The sequence below is a fragment of the Microcaecilia unicolor genome, chromosome 12, assembly GCF_901765095.1.
Source record: "Microcaecilia unicolor chromosome 12, aMicUni1.1, whole genome shotgun sequence".
Classification (NCBI taxonomy): domain Eukaryota; kingdom Metazoa; phylum Chordata; class Amphibia; order Gymnophiona; family Siphonopidae; genus Microcaecilia; species Microcaecilia unicolor.
In genome coordinates this window covers 18,946,130-18,970,989 of record NC_044042.1, presented here as the reverse complement: position 1 = coordinate 18,970,989, position 24,860 = coordinate 18,946,130, and the positions used below count along the sequence as shown (strand labels likewise).

The 24,860-nt window shown below is 46.9% G+C and overlaps 1 protein-coding gene across 4 annotated transcripts in view; it reads right to left on the bottom strand.

Moving 5' to 3' along the window:
• The window catches only part of CEPT1 (choline/ethanolamine phosphotransferase 1), a 41,055-nt gene extending 16,389 nt beyond the window's left edge, over positions 1-24,666 (bottom strand). For 2 of the 4 annotated variants that reach the window (XM_030221100.1, XM_030221097.1), the window contains exons 1-4: positions 24,587-24,666; positions 15,177-15,592; positions 5,467-5,614; positions 3,797-3,938 (exon numbers count right to left, since the gene is read on the bottom strand). In XM_030221100.1, coding sequence (XP_030076960.1) covers positions 3,797-3,938; positions 5,467-5,614; positions 15,177-15,518 — 632 coding nt within the window. In that variant the 5' untranslated portion in view covers positions 15,519-15,592; positions 24,587-24,666. Of the gene's footprint in view, positions 1-3,796; positions 3,939-5,466; positions 5,615-15,176; positions 15,593-23,711; positions 23,933-24,031; positions 24,090-24,586 lie in introns of those variants that run through there. The other 2 variants (XM_030221099.1, XM_030221098.1) reach the window with 2 other exon arrangements.
• Positions 24,667-24,860: the final 194 nt, after the last annotated feature.

Sequence of the window (24,860 nt, the reverse complement as noted above, 5' to 3'; positions counted from 1 at the left end):
TTATAGACTCCTGATGTAGGCCATCCGGCCGAAACATAATGTTATGTCGAGTCATTTGAGTTATTTTTTATGTACAATTGTTTTATTATTATTTGTTTTAAACTATTAAACGTCATATATTTTAAGTTTACCCGGGTTTCAGGCTTTGGATAGCCTGGCTTATACTCCCACCTTTTGCATTCTCAGTAACTTGGAGCTCCACAGTGCTGATTAAAAACAATCTGCTTCCCTGGTTTATACAAAGCATTGTATGTATGTGTGTATATATATATTTATTGGGATTTATTAATTGCATTTTTGAAGAGATTCACCTAAGGCGATGTACAGGAGGTACAGTTTAACATAAGAGTCACAAACAGAAGGGGGAAAAAAAACTCCACGAATGGAATTCACCAGGCAAAACAGTGGAGAAAAAAGGAATCCTCTTGCAGATGGTGTCCAACAAACTTCAAAATTTTAAAAACAGTAAAGGAGACCCGACACGACTCGTGTTTCGACCCTACCGGCCTGCATCAAGTACAGAAAATGGTTTTGAAATGTATATTGTCTAATACCGTGTTTCCCCGAAAATAAGACGGTGTCTTATATTAATTTTTGCTCCCAAAGATGCGCTAGGTCTTATTTTCAGGGGATGTCTTATTCGGGAGTAGTAGGGGGACTGTGGCGGTCGGGAACAGTATTGAAGTGGGGGGCGGTATCCTGCAGGAGTAGGCCGTGGCTCGCCTATCTGCCCACAGTGACCGCAGGACTCGAGCGGAGCAGAGCCACCCTGGCCGGGCTGGGAATGGAGGAGGGGTATGAACTAGGGAAGGTAATGGAATGTGGGGCCGGGCTGCTCCGGCTGCTCTGGCTGGGGGGTCTCAGGAGGTTGCGAGAGGGCTTAGAGCGCAGGATCATCCCTATTGTATTACAAACGTTTAAAAAAAATTCTACGGTAGCTCCGTTCCCCGTTGGTGGCGCTTTATGCGCTCCTCCTGTACATTCGCAACACTTTCCATCCTTCTAGTCTGACTTAGCCCTTGGGCGATGGAGCAGCACCGAAAGGGCTCGGCTACTCATTTTCTTTTCTTTTATTATTTCTGCAAGGGGGATGTTTCTTTTCTTTCCGGGCTCACTTACCGGTAGTTGATCTTCACAAAAGCGTGAAGGAGGATGGTAGGAGTCTGCTGGATGATAGATTTTCCACCTCAGTCTTGTTTCTTGCATTTCTTTTATGTTATATCGTCTTTGGGTTGCAGCAAAAAAAATTAAGGTTTCTGTGTCCATGTCCCATCGGGGCCAAACAAAACCTTTGCTAGGTCTTACTTTCGGGGGAGGCCTTATATTTAGCAATTCAGCAAAACCTCTACTAGATCTTATTTTCAGGGGATGTCTTATTTTCAGGGAAACAGGGTAGGAGACTTTATCTGATGATATTTCTGGGAATATGTAAGATTTTACTTAATTCCTACATAGGAAACCCTTTCCTTATATATTATTTTATCTATGTGCATAATTTAAATTTTCAAAGTATTTTGTATATTATATATGTTTTTTTTAATACGTTTTAGATTTTCATTTATATGTTTTAGATCTTTCTTTTGCATTTTCTCTTTAGACCCCTGATGTTTTAAAAATCTGTACGTCTGTTGGATACCATCTGCGAGAGGATTCCTTTTTTTCTCCACTGTTCTCACAGTTTAACATAAAACTTACAATTTTGTTAACAGCGTAACAATAGTAAAACAGCCAAAAATAAACATAAAATACAATAAATGAGGTAAACCTGAAAACAGTAAATTGAAACCTAATAACAGAATTAATGTGAATCAAAAATATACACATTTAACAGCACTAAATTCAGAATTCAAATACCAGAGATATAATACAATGTTAGTATAATACTAATGATACACCTAATAAGCATTAAAACATTCAACTAAGAGATATAATGCTAAAGATTTTCTACAATACGAATTGTCATTTTAGTGTGCTATTTTGAAAACCACCTAGCCTGAACTCCTAAGACTTGGCAAGATCACCATGTGAAATAAGAGCAAAGCAAATAGTGGCTGTAATTATTGCAGATTATGTGTCTTGGCTAATAAAGGAGACCGTTCCGCTGAAGCGGCAGGGAGGAAAGAAATATTTCAACACAGAGGGAAAGCTGAGAGGGCGGGAAAGTATCCAATCCACTTATTGTGTAAGAAAATGCCAGTCTACTGAGAGGGTGGTAGATGCTCAGAACAACAGAAACCACATACTGTGATAACAAAATAGTGCCATGGCCAATGACTTGCATTTTGGCACCCTCCATTCCTATGTGACTGATGTGTCCCGTCCCCCCCATTTGGTATCAATGATGATACTGGTCTTAGCGTCATAAGCTCTTGTCTTTTGGAAGCTGGACCAAAGCCAGCCCAGCTCATTTCATTCAATGGCTTCACATCTTGATTTTTTAATGATCTGAGTGGCAAAAGGCCTGGTAATTCCATGCCATCCCAGCCATCTATCTTTTTCCCCCCTTTGCCAAGAAGCCTGACACAGGTAAACTGGCATTTTCTCACACAGTAAGTGGATTATTTGCGTTGTTTTGGCTGCATTTTCATCTCTGAATTTAATAAACCTTTCATCAATTTAAGAGTTCTGCTTTTCATTTAGGTCATGGGATGTGAACAGAGGGCCCCAGAGTGATGGGATGGTTCAGTAGGCAACACACGGATGGCATATTTCATTAGTGCAGCAACGGAAGGACAAAAGCAAGGGGAGAAGGAGGAGAGAAACCCGTTCAGGTAGGTTTTCAGATGTTCCAGGAGAAGCCGGAAAGAGCAAACGGCAGAGAATAGCAACAGAGCTTGAAACAGGCTCACACAGGATCCTTGGCAGGGAATCAAGTTTGCAAGGTTCAGCTACTATGCAGTATCTGCCACTTTCTCTACTTTCAAGCCAAAAAGACCCTTCTGCCGAGTTAAGAAAACAAAAAAAAAAAACGAAAACCCACATTGGAGGAAAATCAGTGGGTCTTTATTTATTATTACATTTGTACCCTGCGCTTTCCCACTCAAAGCAGGCTCAATGCGGCTTACATAATAATATGGATTACAGAGTATTGATAGAGAAAATATAAGTGGATATGTGATGGGTAGATGGGTTCATAGGATTAGTTTGGGTCATTTGGGTAGGCTTGCTTGAACAGATGGGTTTTGATGAGCATGCGCTAAACGCTAGAGACGCCCATAGGAATATATGGGCGTCTCTAGTGTTTAGCGCACGCTTATTTTTAGCTTGTCTTTGTAAAAGGCCCACTTAGTCACTGAAATAAACGGGCTTCTATCGCCTACACTTCCTGGGATTAGCTGGGGAGGAAGACGTCCATTTATTCTCCCAGCAATAACTGGTGTGGAAGCGAGTACCATATGAAGCATCAAACTGAGTTTTGATTGCAATTTATATTTTAATTGTATTCATATTTGAGAATGTATTTTGATGTTTTATAAAATATTTAATTATATTGCATCTCTCATTTAGCTAATTCTAACTTTCTCTGAGCAGTCTGTAAAAGCCATTTTTTTTTTAAAATTTATGAAAGCTTCATTAAATTCAGAGATGACAATACAGCCAAAACAAAATGAAAACTGTACAAAATCCAGTACATTGGACTTCAAAAACAAGTAACCACCAAATTCAACTCCGAGGCAAAAGTTAGGACATAGAAACTTCCACTTTCAAAGTTAAAGAAACACCAGAGCACAACCCACCCCCTCTCATCCAAATCAATAAACTGCCAGCATTCGTCACTCCCTTCTCCCGTACTTACATGCCGAAGCGCAGGGTGCCGGAGACGTAGGTCTGCCAGTGCGCACAGTAAAACATGAACATGCCCGCAAAGCAACAGAAGAACATCCAGTCGGGGTTGGTACCCAGCTGCACGGCAATGCACGTTCCCAGGACCACGAAGACTGGGGGGTGGGAGAAGAAAGATACAGGGGTTTAGCAATAATACGTTTCATATCGGACTGCGTCACCAGTGCAAAAGAACGTAAAAGAGTGGGTTCAGAGTGGCTCGGGCACGCTCAGCACGGGTATGAATGGGGGCCTGGGTCACAGTCCATTCCCCAATGTATATTTAGGCTTTAAGCTTTTCTCCTGATCATTATCTACGGGAAACAAATCCTCAGACAGGCTCCAAATCTAGTCCCCGAGAGCCAAAAACTGGTCCCAAATGAACCTTCATCATCTGGAAAGTGCAAAAATCCAGCAGACTTAGATGTTTCAAATTACCCTGATGTGTGACTCAGTTTGTGGCTCTCAGAACTACTGCTTTGAAAGAAGGAAAAACATTGGAGTACTCCCAGCCCTAGGCTCACATGAAACCACTGGGTGTTCAGCCCAGTCGCCCCTGCCTGCACCGCTCTAGCTAAGAATGTGTCTCAGCTGTCTTCCCTTTAAGTCTGAAGGCCTGCACTGCTCTCTGTCTCCAGCAATTGCCCTTCTTTGCCCATACCGCCGCTCACTGCATTACGGATCTCTCCTAGCTGCGAGCCACACAAAGGTCATGAAATCATATGCTCTCCGTTTTTTGTCATTCAGCTGGGACAGGACAATGAACTCATGGAAGAGCGTATTAAGCAGTCTTGGGTCATGAATCTGATCTACTGCATTTCTGTAGCACAACCAAAGCAATTTACATATTACATACAGGTATCTTTCTCTGTCTCTAGTGGGATCACAATCTAAGTTTTTGTACCTGGGCAGTGGAGGGTAAGTAACTTGCTCAGGGTCACAAGAAGCGGCAGTGGGAATCAAACCTGGTTCCCCTGGTTCTCAGTCCACTACGCTAATTATTAGACTGCTTTGATTGCTCTACGTGAAAGGTGAAATATCAGGAAGAAATATACCTAGACCTACAACTGTAGCATGAGTGAGGATTAATTGAGGATTTTACACAACATGCAGTGGCGTTCCTAGGGGGGGGGGGGGGGGGCGGTGGGGGCGGTTCGCCCCGGGTGCACGCCGCTGGGGGGCTGCCGCGCGCACCTGTCCTCCGTTGGTCCATGCTTCTTCTCTGCCCAGGAACAGGTTACTTCCTGTTCCGGGGCAGAGAAGCATGGCCCAACTGAGGGCAGGCGCGCGTGGCACCCCCCCAGCAGCGTGCACCCGGCTGGGGGGGGGGTTCACGCTGCACCCGGGGGGGCGGGGCGCATCGGATCCGCCCCGGGTGCCAGCCCCCCCAGGAACGCCACTGACAACATGAACTAATTTCTCCTTTGAGAAAGTCAAAGGTTTATGGAAACTCCTTGGCACAACCACCTCCGCCAGTCAGGTTTTCATCATATCTACAATGAATATTGAAGAGATTGATTTGCATGCACTGTTTCCACTGTATGCAAATTTCCCTTGTGCATATTCAGTGTAGATACCCAGAAAATCTGATGGGCTGGGGTTCGCCCAGGACGGGGTTTGGGAACCACTTTGTTTAAAGAATACCTGTTGAAAGGGAGTCGCAGCCATGGTCGAACAGCTCTCCCAAGGGGGTGCTGCTGTTTGTTCTTCGGGCCTGTTTCCCATCAATGGCATCCAAAGACTGGTAAATGAAAAGGCCTAGAGCGCATGAAATGTAGGCCCACACGGGCGCCTAGAAGAGAAACAACACAGAACGATGATCAGACACGAGAAAACGGAAGCGTCAGGAGACAAAAATCAGATGCTGCACAACGTGCTTCAGTGTTTTACTGTCTGAGGGGAAAATGCTGCCTATCCCTGGCATCCACTTTAACTGGGACATGAATTGCTTTATCTGGTCAAAGGAAAATAAAAAGCATATTTGAAAACAATTTGTTATAGAGAGAAAGGCTTTTCTTAAAAAATAAATTCTAGGTCGCTGTTTCTGAAACAATTACTCGTAGGTCTGAGCCACCTTCCACAGAGAACTTTCAAATTACAAATTAAATCCGAGTTATTCTTAGCTGCTATTAATAATCGAAGGATTCAGGGTTGAAAACAGAGATGTCACCCATCCCCACTGGAATCTAACCCATCCCTGCAATTCCCCCACCCAACTTTCCTTCAGATTCTAGAGTGTATAAACATTTAAAAACAATGGAAAAACAACATTTCTTTCTTAATTGAAAGTAGGTATTTCTTAACTTTGTGCAGAAACAAGTGTTCCAAGCCTCAGTCTGGTGTTTCAGCTGCCTCGCTGGGTATTCCAAGCCTCATTCTGATACTCCAATAGCCTCTTTTGGTGTATTCCGAGCCTCATTCTGATACCATCTTTTGGTGCATTCCGAGCCTCACTCTGGAATGCCAGAGATTTTGACTACACTCCCGTGGGAGACCTGCAGCAACTTCTTCCATCCCCGCTAGAATCCCACAGACCCGGAAGCCATACCCACAAGATTCCCAAGGGTTTCCTAGAACCGTGCAGCTCTCTAGTTGAAGAAAGACCAGTCGCACTCGGTTGAAGCCTTTTTCACTCCGATACTCTTTATGCCCCTTCTCCAACTCATCAGGGCCTCGGTACCAGTGCACCGATCCTGATCACTGCTTTCATGAGAGTCAAGCTTAAGATAAGAGAAGCCAAGTGGTTCAAACAGCAGGAAGAAATCTGTGCACCCCTTCCTGCACCTGAACGTACGCATGCTGTGAAACCTGTACATATAATTATAACCCTGTGTGAAAAGAAATTTTCAGCCCAATGTACTCATATTACCTGCAGTCTTGATTGTATCCTTTCAGAGGTTCCCAAAGAAGGCAAATTCTGCTTCCCCCCCCCCCCCCCCAATGTACAAAGCAATACTGTACCTAAATTGTTCTACATTTACACCCTAGTGCACTACTGGAAAGACTTCATTATTTGGCATCCCTGGGTGTATAAAAACTCTTAGAAGGCAAAAGCCGATGGGCATCTTTCCTCATCTCTCTATATAAAAGGCAACACCAACGTTCTATGAAGCCTCCAGCCGGAAGTGTGAAGGGGGCGAGATATCCGGTTTCCCTATGAGTGTCTGCCCCGCCCTCTCTGTAACACAGTCAGTGAAGGAAAACAGCAGAGCACGAAATCAAATCGCTGGCTCTGTAACAGTGAAGGACTCAGAGGGGGGAGGGGAGAGAGGCCAGAGGGCAGGGACACACACACTCCCACATGCACACAGAAGAAAACATTGCTAGCCCCCCCCCCCCCCGTTTCATTTGCATCAGAAACGGGGCTTTTTTACTATCTCTCTAAATAAAAGGCAACACCAACGTTCTATGAAGCCTCCAGCCGGAAGTGTGAAGGGGGCGAGATATCCGGTTTCCCTATGAGTGTCTGCCCCGCCCTCTCTGTAACACAGTCAGTGAAGGAAAACAGCAGAGCACGAAATCAAATCGCTAGCTCTGTAACAGTGAAGGACTCAGAGGGGGGAGGGGAGAGAGGCCAGAGGGCAGGGACACACACACTCCCACATGCACACAGAAGAAAACATTGCTAGCCCCCGTTTCATCTGCATCAGAAACGGGGCTTTTTTACTATCTCTCTATATAAAAGGCAACACCAACGTTCTATGAAGCCTCCAGCCGGAAGTGTGAAGGGGGCGAGATATCCGGTTTCCCTATGAGTGTCTGCCCCGCCCTCTCTGTAACACAGTCAGTGAAGGAAAACAGCAGAGCACGAAATCAAATCGCTGGCTCTGTAACAGTGAAGGACTCAGAGGGGGGAGGGGAGAGAGGCCAGAGGGCAGGGACACACACACTCCCACATGCACACAGAAGAAAACATTGCTAGCCCCCGTTTCATCTGCATCAGAAACGGGGCTTTTTTACTAGTAGTCTAAAAATTGTCTGGCCAATATTCAAAAGGCACTTATCTGGTTGGAAGGTGCTGATAATATGCCCTCTGAGCACCTTGTACTATCAAGACGGTGCTAGGGCGGTCCACGGGTAGAGCCTGGACAGAACCAGAGGTCATCCAGTTAGCGGTAACAGACTACTATCTAGTTATAGTTAGGATGGCAGCTTTTGCTGTCCTAACTTTATTCAGACTGCTAACCAGACGGCACTGCCGGTCAGCACCAATTCCCGATATTCAATGCCAGCCGATATTGCGACACTGGCGTTGAAATTCTGTTTTGTTTTTAAATTTTTTTAACATTTTGATCCACAGCAGCCGGCGTTTTAAAAATTGCAAACACGGACTTAATATCGGCTCCTGTGGTACCATTAGCTTTTTTATGAGACAGTTACCATACGACCGACTATAACCTGTTAAGTTTGGGGCTAGTCTCACTTCCAAAATCAACTTTCAACGGAAAAACAAAGTGTCCTCCTGAGTAAACAGAACCACAGTTCTCCACATCAGCCCTAGAAGAAACCGGGCATCTCTGTAGACTACGATCCTTTTTACTGGCTCAGCTAAGCTACAGCTGTGCCCTGTACAACTCACCCACCGGTGCCCCCGACGGTAGGCCGAGACCAATTTCTGTTCCCTTCCACATTTACACCTTGTGCGTCTGAACGGCTGGTATGTGCGCTTTCAAGACATCTCATTTGAAGAAGGGATCAGGGGTATCTCAAAAGGGCCTACACAACTTTCGACAGCTTATGTAAAAAAAAAAAAAAAAAAGAAGTTTTAATACCACAGCAATCATGATAAAAGCACAGCATAAGTGCATCTGCATTTTTGGGGTCCTGGAATTTCCCATTTCAGATGTTCAAGAAACAAGCAGGCAGGAGATCTGCTTGATCCAAAAGGAAAGAAACTGTTGAAGCGGACATGGCTAGAAGATAAAAATAAATATTTAGACTTGTTTTATTTAATTCGTTTTTTTAACTATTTAGAATTATTTATTATGGTTTCTATATCTATGTATGTGTGTGTGTCGCCTTCACTACTGCAACCTACTCCTTACTGGCCTCCCACTTAGCCATCTATCCCCCCTTCAATCTGTTCAGAACTCTGCCGCACGTCTTATATTCCGCCAGAACCGTTATACTCATATCACCCCCCTCCTCAGGTCACTTCACTGGCTTCCAATCAGATACCGCATTCAGTTCAAGCTCCTCCTTCTTACCTACAAATGCACCCAGTCTGCTGCCCCTCGCTACCTCTCTACCCTCATCTCCCCTTACGTTCCCGCCCGAAACCTCCGCTCACAAGACAAATCCCTCCTCTCATTACCCTTCTCCACCACCGCCAACTCCAGGCTCCGCTCATTCTGCCTCGCCTCACCCTATGCTTGGAACAACCTTCCTGAGCCCTTACGCCAAGCCCCCTCCCTGCCCGTCTTCAAGTCTTTGCTTAAACCCACCTCTTCAATGCTGCGTTTGGCACCTAACCCTTGCCGTTCACTGAATCCAGACTGCCCCAATTTGACTACCCCTATCGGACCGACCGTTCACTTGTCTATTAGATTGTAAGCTCTTTGAGCAGGGACTGTCTCTCTTTGTTAAATTGTACAGCGCTGTGTAACCCTAGTAGTGCTCTAGAAATGTTAAGTAGTAGTAGTAGTATTACATATAGCAGTGATTTAACCAGAGCTGAGATTGTGATGTCATAATGCCTCATTCCACCAATGCCTAAGAGCCAACTTCATCAGTGATGTCACAATGGCTCGACTGTCCTATACTTGGCCCACTTCCCCCCTTAGTGTGAAGAGTTTGTCTCTGGTATCCAGAGCTGAGATTGTGATGTCATAATGCCTCATTCCACCAATGCCTAAGAGCCAACCTCATCAGTGATGTCACAATGGCTTGATTGTCCTATATTTGTCTCACTCTTATCTATTAGATTGTAAGCTCTTTGAGCAGGGACTGTCTTTCTATGTTAAATTGTACAGCGTTGCGTAACCCTAGCAGCGCTTTAGAAATGTCAAGTAGTAGTAGTAGTGTTACGGTTTGCCATGTTGTCCGAATATGAATTTGTTGAAGTTATTTATGACTTTATATTTATTTATCCTACAGTACGTTTTACCCCGAAGTAGCCCGTGTCAGGCAAAACATGGCTGTGTTTGGCGTTATTTTAACTACTAATTTTCCCCAACCGTGTCTGCTACAATAGTTTCTTTCCACGTAAGATGCCGCCTCCTATCAAGCAGCACACGGCTTGGGCCTTCCATACCCTGACTGCACCTACTTCCAAGATGCCTCCAGGCCAGAGATTTGCTCAAGAGACAGCTGCAGTGCCCACAAATGACTAGAGACTAAGAGACTTTTCTGTTAAGTTTATTGAAAAGGGTGCAAAAAGCTGCAGCAGCTCAGAGCGCCTTCACCCGAGTCCAATGTAGACCTCGTATGCAGCAACACAAGGAAGAATGGGAAAATAATACCGTTGTCAAAACTTCAACTTTGCTAACGTGTGCAAAATCACCCATTTTTCAACTCAATCATTGTAACCCTCCCCAGCGGCGTAGCAGGGGCGGGGCGGTGGGGGCGGTCCGCCCTGGGTGCACGCTGCTGGAGGGGTGCAGAGAGCAGCCGCGCGCCTGTCGGCTCCGCTGGTTCCCTGCTCCCTCTGCCCTGGAACAGGTTACTTCCTTTTCCGGGGCAGAGGGAGCCAGCGGAGCCGACAGCCGCGCGGCTGCTCTCTGCAGCTAAGAATGGGGGGGGGGGGGGGTTTGATGCGCCGGGGGGGGGGGGGGTGTCGTGCTGCACCCTGGGGAGACGGACGCTGCTGCACCCGGGGGAGGGGGGGGTTTGATGCGCTGAGGGGTGTCATCCCGCCAGGAGGTGGGGGGTGTCGTGCTGCACCCTGGGGAGACGGACGCTGCTGCACCCGGGGGAGGGGGGGTTTGATGCGCTGAGGGGTGTCATCGCGCCAGGAGGTGGGGGGTGTCGTGCTGCACCCTGGGGGGACGGACACCGCTGCACCGGGGGGCACCGTTGCCAAGGTTGCGGTTTTCCCGCCCAATTGGGTGGCTTTCCGCAACCCGCTGCGGGAAATGTTTGACCGTTGCGGGTTGCAGTGGGCGGGGTTAGCAACGTTGGGGATGGAGCTGATGACGGCAGGGGCAGGGTTTTGTGTGGCAATTTTTTTTCAATCTGGCAAGGCTGCCCGGGGGGGGGGGGGGTGTCATCGCACCAGGAGGTGGGGGGTGTCGTGCTGCACCCTGGGGGGACGGACGCCTCTGCACTCGGGGGGTGGCTGCGCAGCGGCGATCTGCCCCGGGTGGCTGCCGACCTAGGAACGCCACTGACCCTCTCAACAAAACCACCTCCATGACAATCCTCTTTCATTTATCCAGGTAAATGAGTTATCTGAAAACTGCTACCCTCCCCTGCAGGTAAATGAATATGCTGATAGGTTTCAAGTTTGTTGGTTGTCAGGATCTACTTTCTCACTCTTCACCGTCCCTCAGAAGCTGCCACCTAATCCTCCCTAGGGTTGATATTGTGTATCTGGATTTTCAAAAGGCGTTTGACAAGGCACCTCATGAAAGGCTACAGAGGAAATTGGAGGGTCATGGGATAGGAGGAAAAGTCCTATTGTGGATTAAAAACTGGTTGAAGGATAGGAAACAGAGAGTGGGGTTAAATGGGCAGTATTCACAATGGAGAACGGTAGTTAGTGGGGTTCCTCAGGGGTCTGTGCTAGGACCGCTGCTTTTTTAATATATTTATAAATGATTTAGAGATGGGAGTAACTAGCAAGGTAATTAAATTTGCCGATGACACAAAGTTATTCAAAGTCGTTAACTCGCGACAGGATTGTGAAAAATTACAGAAGGACCTTACGAGACTGGGAGGCTAAATGGCAGATGACGTTTAATGTGAGCAAGTGCAAGGTGATGCATGTGGGAAAAAAGAACCCGAATTATAGCTACGTCATGCAAGGTTCCACGTTAGGAGTTACGGACCAAGAAAGGGATCTGGGTGTCGTCGTCGATAATACACTGAAACCTTCTGCTCAGTGTGCTGCTGCGGCTAGGAAAGCGAATAGAATGTTGGGTATTATTAGGAAAGGTATGGAAAACAGGTGTGAGGATGTCATAATGCCGTTATATCGCTCCATGATGCGACCACACCTTGTGTTCAATTCTGGTCGCCGCATCTCAAGAAAGATATAGCAGAATTGGAAAAGGTGCAGCAAAGGGCGACTAAAATGACAGCGGGGATGGGACGACTTCCCTATGAAGAAAGACTAAGGAGGCTAGGGCTTTACAGCTTGGAGAGGAGACGGCTGAGGGGAGACATGATAGAGGTATATAAAATAATGAGTGGAGTGGAACAGGTGGATGTGAAGCGTCTGTTCACGCTTTCCAAAAATACTAGGACTAGGGGGCATGCGATGAAACTACAGTGTAGTAAATTTAAAACAAATCGGAGAAAATTTTTCTTCACCCAACGAGTAATTAAACTCTGGAATTCGTTGCCGAAGAACGTGGTGAAGACGGTTAGCTTAGCAGAGTTTAAAACGGGGTTAGACAGTTTCCTAAAGGACAAGTCCATAAACCACTACAAAATGAACTTGGGAAAAATCCACAATTCCAGAAATAACATGTATAGAATGTTTGTACGTTTGGGAAGCTCGCCAGGTGTCCTTGGCCTGGATTGGCCGCTGTCATGGACAGGATGCTGGGCTTGATGGACCCTTGGTCTTTTCCCAGTGTGACATTACGTATGTACTTAAGTCAGCTCTGCCAGCGTGCCACATTCCTGCTCTGTTTGAATAAATCTGAGCCTGGCATCTCCCTCCCCCCCTCACTAAGGGATCCTTTTACTAAGCCGTGCTAAAATTTATTTATTTATAGCATTTGTATCCCACATTTTCCCACCTATTTGTAGGCTCAATGTGGCTTACATTGTTCTGTAATGGTGATCACCAATTCCGGAAAAAAGAAATTCATAATAAAATGGAGGTAGCAGAGTGGATTAGGTAGTCAGATAAAGAAAGTTCATTTTCATAATAAGTAATAAAAGGTATTGGATTAAACGTCAATCGTGATAGATTACATTGAACAATCAGGAATAAAGAGTTACGATTTGTATAATTCTGGTGTAAATTTTGTTACTCGTAGTTAGGATAGATCTTTATGGTATGCCTTATTGAATAGGTTGGTTTTCAGTAATTTTCGGAAATTACGTCGTGTGTTGTTTTTATGGATTTTGGTAATTCACTCCATATTTGCACGCTTATATAGGAGAAACTGGATGCATATGTTGATTTATATTTTAGTCCTTTGCAGCTAGGCCTTGCCATATTTTTTTTGTAAAGGCCATGCGCTAATTTCCCCATTAGCGCGTGGCCATTACCGACACCTACTCAGGAGCTGATAAGGCCTCCCGAGCTAATTGGTTAGTGCAGGCACGCCTACTCTCCGCCCATGGGAAGCCTCCTGTGCTGGAAAATAAAAGAAATATTTTCTAGTGGGGGATTAGCGCGCGCCGAGCGGGAAACTACGACAGGACACCTCAGTGAATCCCGCGGTAAGCCCTTAGTAAAAGGGTTCCCAATAGGCATATTTTCAAAGCACTTAGCCTTCCAAAGTTCCATAGGTTTCTATGGAACTTTGGAAGGCTAAGTGCTTTGAAAATGAGCCCCATGTCCCAGCCAACATCTGCATGCCCAGGTCTTTCAGAATTGGAAGATTCTCGCAGAAACGTAGCCAGCCTTGTCCTTATCAATAAGCCACGCTGGTCTGTCTTTGTTAAATGAGGGTGTTCACTGGTCCATCTTTGAGCAGAGAAAAAACATTTAGGGAGAAGGACAGGTCAAGGCATTACCCACGACACTGCTAGAAAGAACAGGCAGCAGGAAAGTTAAAATGCCCTTAAATTTAAATAAATAAATAAATAGAGGGGTGCACACAAAGTTTCTAAGTGTCCAAGAGAGAAATTGCACTAGATGTCATTTGTTGTGTCTACGGCAAACGCAGTTGCTTTTATAAACGTCTATAATTTTTAAAAGTCACGTGGAAATGGGATGTACAGGGCCCAGGCTTTTCTGTTCTCTTAACATCTAGAATTTCTCTCTTTGAGTCATCGACATGTTTACTAGGGCCAAAGTTTTCTCCTCCACCTAAAAGGGGCCCTGAATAGGAAGGCGAGAGCAGATACAAAGCTTATCCCTCAGACCAACAATCCAATCATGTCCTTAACACAGAAGAACTTTGAACATGGATTTTCATTTATCTGTCACCGAGGTTAAAGCAGAAATGTTTAACTAGCATCTGAGAGAAAACTGACCCGGAAGTCACAGAGACACACATCACCAAAAGGTCTCATTATTTAAAATGCTATCATATATTGAAGTGCCCCATTAATAAATTAGAGGGGGGGGGGGGGGGGGGGGGAGAGTGCCTGGCCCAATCAGAACATGCAGATAAACCTGCTTTCGATATATGGGTGAAAAGAGGCATACCAAAAGCGACCTTAGTGGCAGAGGGAGGGAGATGACCAGAGGTCTAAGCAGACCTCTTTTTATTTTTACAGTTTGTTCATACATGACAACTGAATTAGCTGCAATTCACCGGTTTAAAAGAAAAGCACCCAGCCACTCGTAATTACGGCCATTACTGGGTTCCAGTGTCGCACACCTGCTTCTTCATTTTTTGAGTGCTGACTGCCAACACCACAGGGACAAGGGAAGTAGATACAGCACACAGGAAGCCAACCTCGGCCACGATCGATAGCCAACTGGGCCCAGTGAAGCATTCAGTTAGTGTGGAACCTGGCTGCCCAATACAAGCTTAGACTTTGAAAATTAACTGATTTCACAACTATTAGATTACTGTTAAGAACGTATATATTGCACACCATCCTGAGCTTCTACAGGTAGAGCGGTATTAAATATTTGTGCACTCAACATGCAACTCTGGAATTCATTGCCAGAGAATGTTGTAAAAGCAGTTAGCTTAGCAGGGTTTAAAAAACAAGGTTTTTGACAAATTCCTAAAAAAAGAAGTCCATAAACCATGAGATGGGACTGGTAAAAATCCACTTATTTCTGAGATAAGCACAAAATCTGTTTTACACTTTTGGGATCTTGTCAGGTACTTGTGTCCTGGATTGGTCACTGTTGGAGACAGGATACTGGGCTTGACGGGCCGCTGGTATATAGCAAGACAGATCAGGATGGGTTGGAGTATGGCAATACTTATGTTCTTAACTGTAACATATTAAACTGTAATACTCACACTCCTTAGATGAAAAATATCCTTTGTGCCACAACTGAACATGTGAAACACTACTCGATTTTGCAGCCATTTCTGGCTGTCTCTTACCTGTTCTGTAGCAGTCGGACAGTAATAAACTAAAATCAAAGTAGTGATGATGTTAATTAACAGTCCGACGATGGTGATAAGATTTGGAGCGATCCAAGCCGGGACTCTTCTGACCAGCCATTCCCAGAAACCTTGCATCAACGGCTCCAGCAAGGACCGGCCCGAGCTCTGATACCTGTGCTCTTCCAACCTCTTAAGCTGGTGCCTGGTGAGAGGCGGCGTGGGCAGTTCAACCAGCTTGCTCAAGACACATCCTGTTCCCGGGACATAGCCGCAGCTCTGAGTGGAATCGGGGTGAGAATCCCCACATCGTTTCCTTGCTGCTCGATGGTGTCCGCTCATGGATTTCTTATTTGCGCTTTTCCCAGGGGACTGAAATTCTCGGGAAGCTTTACCAGACCTTTCTTCTCATTTATCTGGAAAATACATAGTAGCACAGTATATGAGGGAGGGCAAATAAAGACCTCCATGGTTCATGCACTCTGCTCAACAGTCACATTCACTGTCAATTCATGATTAAACCTATAATCCAACAGTATTGCTAACATTTTACTTGCTAAATTTGACTTTAAAGTGTCTTCTGCTCCCCCACGGAGATACACGGCACTCATAACACATCATATCTATCATATCTACTATAATAAAACTCACCCTCAACGTTCTGAGGACACTGACGTCAGTGAAGCCAAGCCCTGACTTCCTTCAAAAATGTTCGAAGGCTCGTGGTGGTGAAGCCACCAAAATCGCTCCAGGCCCCACCCTTGAGGGCAGAGCAATGGCAGAACAATGAACGGGTTGGCAGGAAGGGAGGCAGAGGGGGGTGGGACATCGCTCCAGGCCCCTCAACAGCCGTGAGGTCATTTAAGTTTTATTCCGACACCATCATCCTATTAACGTATCCTCTGTGTCTATCCCACACATTTTTTAATTCAATCACTGTTTTTGTCTCCACCTGGAAGGTATTCCAGGCATCTACCACCCTCTCTGTGAAAAAGTATTTCCTGATACTACTCCTAAGTCTACCATCCTGCAATCTCAATTCATGTCCTCTAGTTCCATCACTTCCCTGTCTCTGGAAGAGATTTGTTTGTATATTAAGTATTTAAATGGCTGTATCATATAATTTCAATTTTTTTTAACTTTTAAAGATGATAGAAGGTGCCTGACCAGGGCTCAGCACATCTGTTTTTCTCCAGCTAGGTAGGCTGTGAACGAACCTCCTGAAAAGCAGCAAGGAACAACAGATATTTATTTAGTTTGGATTTTGCTCACACCTTTTTCAGTAGTAGCTCAAGGTGAGTTACATTCAGGCACACTGGGTCCTAGACATATCCTTTTGCTTGCCATGGAAGCTTGAAAATTTCTTTGGGACTTGGGTGTGGAAAGGCCTGGCACTCGCCACCTCACTGTGCTGGACTAAGGCAGGTTACTGGACACTGTGCTAGGCAGGGGCACGGGGGCATGGGCCCCCACAGATTTAGCCCTGGACCCCTCTACTTTTGAGTCCCTCCTCCCGCCAACGCCGCCAGGTACCTTTGCTGGCGGGGGTTGCCGAAGTCTTCTTCAGCGCCGGTCTCCGGCGCGTTCGCTGATCTGCTTCTGTGAGTCCTGACTCCTGACATCCTGGACGTCAGGACTCACAGAAACAGAACAGCGAACGCGCCGGAGACCGGCGCTGAAGACGACTTTGGTTGGCAGGGGTTGGGGAGCCCTGCCAGCAAAGGTACCTGGCGGTGACGGGTCGTCGGGAGAGGGTCAGCAGCAGGCTAAACTGTGCCCCCCCTCACCTCAGGCTCTGGACCCCCTCCCGCCAAGGTCTGGCTACACCACTGGTGCCAGGGCCAAACATCAAAGACGTTGTGGTAAAAACAATGTGAAATGATATCCCTACCTCCAACAGCAAAAACTGTGTCCTGAGGCAAAGGGAGAAAAAAAAATTCGAAAAGTTTCAAGATCAGAAAGTGTTTTTGAGCACTCGGCATTTCAAAGCAATGTCAGATGATAAGGCAGTTCAACTTTACTTCTCTTCCCAAGACAAAAGAGGCTGAAGACATGGCAGCAGAAAACAGTTAAATTTCTGTACTCGACCATAAGCCGCTTGTAGGGCCACAAAGAAAATGTAAAAAAACAACATAACAGAAGTTCAAAATGTGACGCTGTTACACTGCTCCTTAGAACTTCATTAAAGTATTACCTCATGGTAAAAAAAATAACGAATAGCTGGATAATGTTAAAATGCGATGTGGTAGACATCCAAACAGCTTTATCTCTGAAAACAGACAAGCCGACATCCTGAGGAGGTTTCATAGGGACTCGTACGCCCACTTCTGAAATTCAACAGAGCATGGGAAGAGCACACAGGATCCTTAGAGAAAGCAAAGCCCAGATCATATGACACCTGCAGTATGGTTACAGGAAGGAAACTAGATAGACTGGTTGGGCCTTATTGTTTGTCTGCCTTCCTATTCTATACCTTTATCACACCAGACAAAATTTCTCCATGAAAAACATGGTGGGGACCCATGGAAAAGACTCCCAGCGGAGCTGGAAGAGAGAAAAACAATGATGGAACTCAAGAAAGTCTGGCATAAGCCAAGGATCTCTACTGCCCGGGAGGTGGTCTGGGATCGGCTCAAGTCTGTGGCATTCTTCCTAGAATGAGAAGCAATAAACTGATGGGCCTAAATGACCCTCGTCTGATGTCGTAGTCTAAACAGAAGTAGGAATAGAACTGCAAAGAACCCATTCTCCACTGGCTCTAGAGCATAAGAAAATACAGCTCTGTGATACCTGCAAGACTTAAGGAGGTCTGGAACCTTCAGGCTACAAGTCCCCAGAAATCAACACATTGATGGTGATCAGGCAGGGCCAGTGCAAGATTATTAGGCGCCCTAGGACAGTGATGGCGAACCTTTCAGAGACCGAGTGCTCAAACAGCAACCCAAAATCTAATTATTTATCGCAAAGTGCCAACAGGGCAATTTAACCTGAATAACAGAACTTTAAAAGCATTTGGCATGCTTTTGAATAATTAATGTGATTTTTGCTGTTGCATGCATGCTGATAACTCCCTTCCCCTCCATCCATGTGCATCTCCTTCCTGTCTTCCCTTCCCTCTCCTCCATCCATCCATGTCCAGCAACCCTCCTCTCTCCTGCCCTCCCCTCCATCCACCCATGCCCAGCAACTCTCTTCTCCCCTGCCCTCCATCCATCCCCAGCAATTCTCCTCTCTCCCTTATCCTGCCCCCCCTGCATCCATCCATACCCAGCAATTCTCTTCTCTCCCCTGCCCCCCTCCATCCATCCATTCCCAGCGATTCTCTTCTCTCCCCTGCCCCCTCCATCCATCCATACCCAGCGATTCTCTTCTCTCCTCTGCCCCCCCTCCATCCATCAATACCCAGCGATTCTCTTCTCTCCCCTGCCTCCCCTCCCGCTCCCATCCATGCCCTGCATGTAAATCTTTTTTATTACCTCCGTCGAAGCGGCCGCGTCTTTGAAAGCCCTGCCCGTCTCTAGCCTTCCCTTCGTGAGTTCGTTCCCTCAGTCAGTCCCGCCCTCACGGAAATGATGTCAGAAGGCGGGACTGACTCTGAGGGAACGAACTCACGAAGGGAAGGCTAGAGGCGGGCAGGGCTTTCAAAGATGCGGTCACTTCGACGGAGGTAATCAGCACCAGCGGGGAAGACATGCGAGGGGATGTTGGGTGGGCGGGCCTGGAGGGAAAGTGGCTGGGCCTGGGCCCATCCAGGCCCGCCCGTGGCTATGCCCCTGGCGACGGCGCACATGCCAACAGAGAGGGCTCTGCATGCCCTCTCTGGCACGCGTGCTATAGGTTCGCCATCACTGCCCTAGGAGAATCATCAGCCTTATGCACCTCCCCTCAATTAATTTTCAGGTCCTTAGCCAATCAATTTCACCCCCCTCCCCCAAAAGAACACTGATACTTAACCTCTACAATCACAATCATCCTACAACAATCCTATAAAAACGCTTAACTGGACATCATACTTTTAAATATTTATAAACACATATCAATGAGGGATATTTTCAAAAGTCTTTTAGCCAGGTAAGTGGCCTATTTGAAAATTACCCCCCTTCCTGCAGATACATAGTGATGGTTGAATTTGTGTGGCTTTGACTGCAGCTGTTCTTTGCTACCCACCTACAGATCGCTGCCCTAAGCAGGCCTGCCGAGTGACAGGGCAGGGCCCAGGGCAGGGTCGCCACCCCCACACACACGGGCTGCAGCTGCCGCCACCCCTTCCCTACCTTCCTGTGCCTGCTCCTCCCTCAGTCTGTCACTCTCCTATCCCTGTGTGCAGGGACTTGGGTTATCGCGTTAATGCAATCACCCAAGTCCTGACACACAGGAGAAGGAGAGAGACAGACCGAGGGAACAGCACCATCTGCCTGCCTCTGGATCTCTTGCCGGCACTGCGCCCCCTCTTGGCGGCCCTGACCCTAGGCAGCCATAAAGTTTTGACTGATGGTTAAGCCCATCCTTATGCCAAGACGCCATCCATCAAGGCCACGAGATCTAGAAGGCCAGATGTACAGGATCCTGTACGATCTTCTACAGTGCTGGCTAGATGAAGACGGCAACCACATCCTGGCAAGTGCTAACTCTCTGGAATCCTCATCCATTAGAACTGAACACTGTGCGGAATACGCTGTTCTGTCAAAATAAACAAGGAAGGAGGTGTTAAAAGAGTTTGTTGGAAGATGTGTGCATGTTTTCTAGATAAGTAAATTTTATTTTTGATTTTGGTATATTATCTATTTCACTGCTTGCTGTTCCCTGCAGGATTGTTTGATGACCAAGTTTACTATTTTCTTGTATTGTGCTTTAGCAACCTTCCAAAGCGGTTTACAAATATATTTTTATTTTTGTTACATTTGTACCCCGCGCTTTCCCACTCATGGCAGGCTCAATGCGGCTTACATGGGGCAATGGAGGGTTAAGTGACTTGCCCAGAGTCACAAGGAGCTGCCTGTGTCTGAAGTGGGAATCGAACTCAGTTCCCCAGGACCAAAGTCCACCACCCTAACCACTAGGCTACTCCTCCACTCCTATATAAATTGTAAGACATAAGAAGGGAAAGGAGAGGAAAAATTACAATATATTGTAGAGTAGAAAGGACAAGATCTGTATTGCAGATCCAGGCTGCAACCATCTAGGCAAACCCCGGGAGAGATGAAACAATCAAGTGACAAAAGTCTCATGGAAGAGGAGCATTTTCAGATCGCTTTAAAGTGCGTGAAGGAGCGCTCCAGACGAAGGTACAGGAGAAGGATGTTCCAGAAAGAGGGGTCAATAATACTAAAAATACGGGATCTAACAAAGTCTTGTCAAATCTGCCAAAGGCAGGGGATCAAAAGACAGGGAGTAAGGAATCAGAACCTGAGACAGATACGGAGGGGAGCCAGAGTAAGACCTTGTGGCTCACAGTGAGGTTTTTAAATTTAATCCCATGAGTCACCAGCGATCACTGCTAATAATTTAAGAAAGCATAGAACAAAACATAGTAGATGACGGCGGCGGCACAGACCTGTACGGTCCATCCAGTCTGCCCAACAAGATAAGCTCATATGTGCTACTTTATGTGTATACCTGACCTTGATTTGAGTCTACAATAAAGTTTGCTCCTTTATACATTATCACAGCCTCAGCGTCCTGGAATCATTGGTCCACTTCCCACCAGGACCGCCGAGAGGGGGGGGCAGGGGGACAAAATTCCTCGGGTCTCCAAGGGGGGCCCGGTGCCGCGGTCCCCTCCACCCGCCCCCCCCCCCTACTTCCACCACTGGGCCGGGCCCCCTGAATTCAAATCATAGCGCCTCACCTCGACCTCGCTCCATGTGAAAGAAGCGCAGCAGCGGTAGTCTGCAGATCGCCTCCCTTCGGGCCTTCCTTCCCTGTGTCCCGCCCTCGTCTGATGTAACTTGCGCGAGGGCGGGACACAGGGAGGGAAAGCCCGAAGGGAGGCAATTTGCAGACTGCCGCTGCTGCGCTTTCACACGGGGTGAGGTCGTGAGGCGCTATGATTTGAATTCGGGGGGCCCGGCCCGGTGGTGGACAGAGGGGGGCGGCGGCAGGGCCACGGCCCAGTCTCTCGGTGGCCCTGCTTCCCACTTTGTTTATTTGTATCTTTACCCCGTGGGATTTTGTGTTCATCCGCTTCGGTGGAGAGCCTACCCTTGATTTGTATCTGCCATTTTCAGGGCATAAACCATAGAAGTCTGCCCAGCACTAGCCCTGCCTCCCACCACCGGTGCTGCCACCCAATCTCTGCTAAGCTTCCGAGGATCCATTCCCTCAAAACAGGATTCCCCTACGCCCATCCTACGCATTCTTGAATTCCGTCACCGTTTTCATCTCCACCACTTCCCGCGGGAGGGCATTCCAAGTATCCACCACTCTCTCCATGAAAAAAATACTTCCTGAAGATCTTTGAGGAGGAGGAATGGATCGACGAGATGAGCAGTTGGTTTGCATGGATAGGGTGAATAGGCTGTATGGTCTTTATCTGCCATCATTTTCTAATTTTTTTTATTTTTTTATGAGGGGTGATATCCTACAAGGCATCAAATGTCTATGTTTAGCAGCTAGACTATACCCTTGCATTGTAGTACAACTAGGCTGGGTTAATTAGTTTTCTTCTGCTGTCATCTACTACGTTACTTAACACATTTTAACAGCTACTTCAAGCATGAAGAACCAAATTGTATTTTATTTTCAAAACCTTATCATTTTATTCCTATTTTTACATTTGTGCAGTACAAACGGCTCTTGCTAGCTTCACGTGGATTGTGACCAGCATTGCCTTGTCATTCCCACATCAAACGAGCACAGGTGATAAAATCCTGATGAAAAGAAGCTGTTCTTCTAGCACATACTGCAGCGGGACATGTTCCTCCATGTGCAACTTTCTTCAAATCAGTCACCTTACTTTCTAATTCTTCCTACTTTCTTACCCATCTATACGTTACAACTTTGCCTCACCCTTCACTACCAATAATGTTCTATTACGTATTGTGTTGACATTGCTAGTCTACCGTGCCATACTTTGTATTGTTTTCGAATATTTTTACTGCTGTAAATTGCCTATTGCTCATGTTTGATCTATTCTTACTGTACACCGCCTTGAGTGAACTCCTTCAAAAAAGCGGTAAATAAATCCTAATAAATAAATAACTAAATCTGACTACAGCACTTGTTAAAAGCCTTGACTCCCAGAATATTCTTTCCTCTGTCCTCTCAGGTCACTCTGGGCTGCACTATTTATGCTACTCTTCCTGCTTTACCGCCAGGCCTTCCCACCTTCAACTCCACCGACACTTCTTCAAGAGGCCCACCATTACTCGCTAACAAACTCAACAGTTCATATTCACATACAGACAAAAGATGAAACATATTATATCTTCTATTTCCTTTTCTGTTGAATTACTGTAGTTCTGGTCTTTTCTCATATTTAGTATGTAAACTGCTTTAGCTATCTCCACATGAAAGACAGTATAACAAGTACCTCAAAAAACAAACATCTCTCACCCTCCTAGTTCTTATGGGTCTCTCTTTTCTTCTGTAAACGAAAAGCACACCGGGCAACTCCCTTACTTCCAAACCTATTTGACATTTGTTAATTATTCACTGTGACAAGCATTAACTATGCTGCCAGTGCTACAGAAAAATACTAGACCATTTTCTAAGTGCCTGTACCCCGTATAAACCTGATGATGCTAGAAAAAGCCAAGAAGCTCAAACAATTTGCCCATATTCTGCTATCCACACTATCTACCGTGTTTCCCCGAAAATAAGACACTGTCTTATATTAATTTTTGCCCCCCCAAAATGCGCTAGGTCTTATTTTCAGGGGCTGTCTTATTTTTTGGGGAAACATCGGGGTTGGCCTGCCCGCCCTCTGTTGCTCCCGGAACTAACCTTAAATGCCTCCTTTCACCTTCGAGGCAAGCAGCAGCAGGGCAGGCCACTCCTTCCTTCTGTGTCCCGCCCTCGCCTGACGTAACGTCCGCGAGGGCGGGGCACGGAAGGAAGGAGAGGTCTGCCCTGCTGCTGCTAGCTGCGAAGGTGAAAGGAGGCGTTTAAGGTTAGTTCCGGGAGCGACGGTGGGTGGAGGGGAGGCCCGGCGACCTCGGGTGGGGGGGGGGGGCGGCCTTGTCCGGCTCTCGGCGGCCCTGCTTTCAAACAAAAATTTGCTAGGTCTTACTTTCAGAGGAGGCCTTATATCTACCAATTCAGGAAAACCTCTACTAGGTCTTATTTTCAGGGGATGTCTTACTTTCGGGGAAACAGGGTATATAGCTGCTGCTAACCACATAAAAGTTTGCCTGCTCAAAGGATACCGGTCCTTCTCTTTGGTTCTACCCTCCATCCTGAGCAGATGATAATCCAAGCTCCTACACCCAATGCAACACACATCAGATCCCTACCTATCACATCTCACCACAAAACCATGCAACAAACCAAGCAGCCACCCAAACCAGCAGGCGTGCTGCCCCAATATCCAGTCACCTGTGCCCTTGCGGTCTTGTTGGACAGTATCCAGCTATTAACCAATCTGCTGGTCCTAAGCTGGTTAGTTTCCGATGAGATGGAGCACGCTGGTACAAGCCTCCTGGCTATCGCACGATCAATAGGCTTGCTAGCTGCTCTAGATCATGGGAAGGGGGCAGAATGGTGCAACCGTGCGAAGAAGAAAACACACACTTCAAGCACAAGGAAAGTTAGCTGTTCCCTCGAGAATATTTCAGGAATGCCATGACGGCTGTTTACATTAATTCTTTTGATTCTCAAGAGGCTAATAAGTGTCATCAAGGGCAGCAGCTCCTCACCTTGTCCATTGCTACCTGCAGTATCTCCAAGGTACATGCTGGCTTTTTCTACAGAAGGGAGAGATCCAGAATCCCGGGGGGTGGGGGGAGAGAAAGAAGACACTGTCACTAGACAAGGAAAGGGGGAGTAATGGTAATATGACCAGGTCTGGGATGGGGGGGGGGGGGGCACACTGTCACTGCTTGACTAAGAATGACTGATGGGGTGGGGGCATCATCGAAGATCTGAGGTAGGGAACTGGGACCCACTGTCACCGCAGGCCGGAGGGAGAACAGATGATGCACTGTCACTGCTAGTGGGGTAGGGGGTGGGGGGAGGTGCTGTCACTGCAGGCTCTGGGTGGGTGGGGGGGGAGGAAGGCTGCACTGTCATTGCAAGTGGGGTGGGGGGGGGAACGTTCTCACAGCAGGCCTGGGATGAAGAAAAAGACGCTGTCACCGCAGGTAAGGCCAGGGCGTCACACATGACTGCAGACTACAGATAAGGAAGAAGAGAACGCGGGGGAACGGCCGTTCCTGGACCCTGGTAGGGGGGACAGATAGACGGGTTCCCACCTGAACGCCTTCCGGCGGCGGCTCGCCAGCTCTGCTTCTGTCGCCGCAAGTGGAAGGAGAGAGAGAGGCGGAGCTATCACGTGACAGGGACTAGGACCCCGCTCGGACGCCATGTTTGATTTGGGCAACGAAGCCCCGCCCTCCCCCTGCACCTCTAGGCCACTGCCCCGGGTAATCATCGACCGCCCTCCCCCACCCTCAAACGTGAGTTAAAAGGGCCAACCAGGTCTATTAACCGCTTTCTTGATCACTTTGTGGCAACAAAATCATTAAG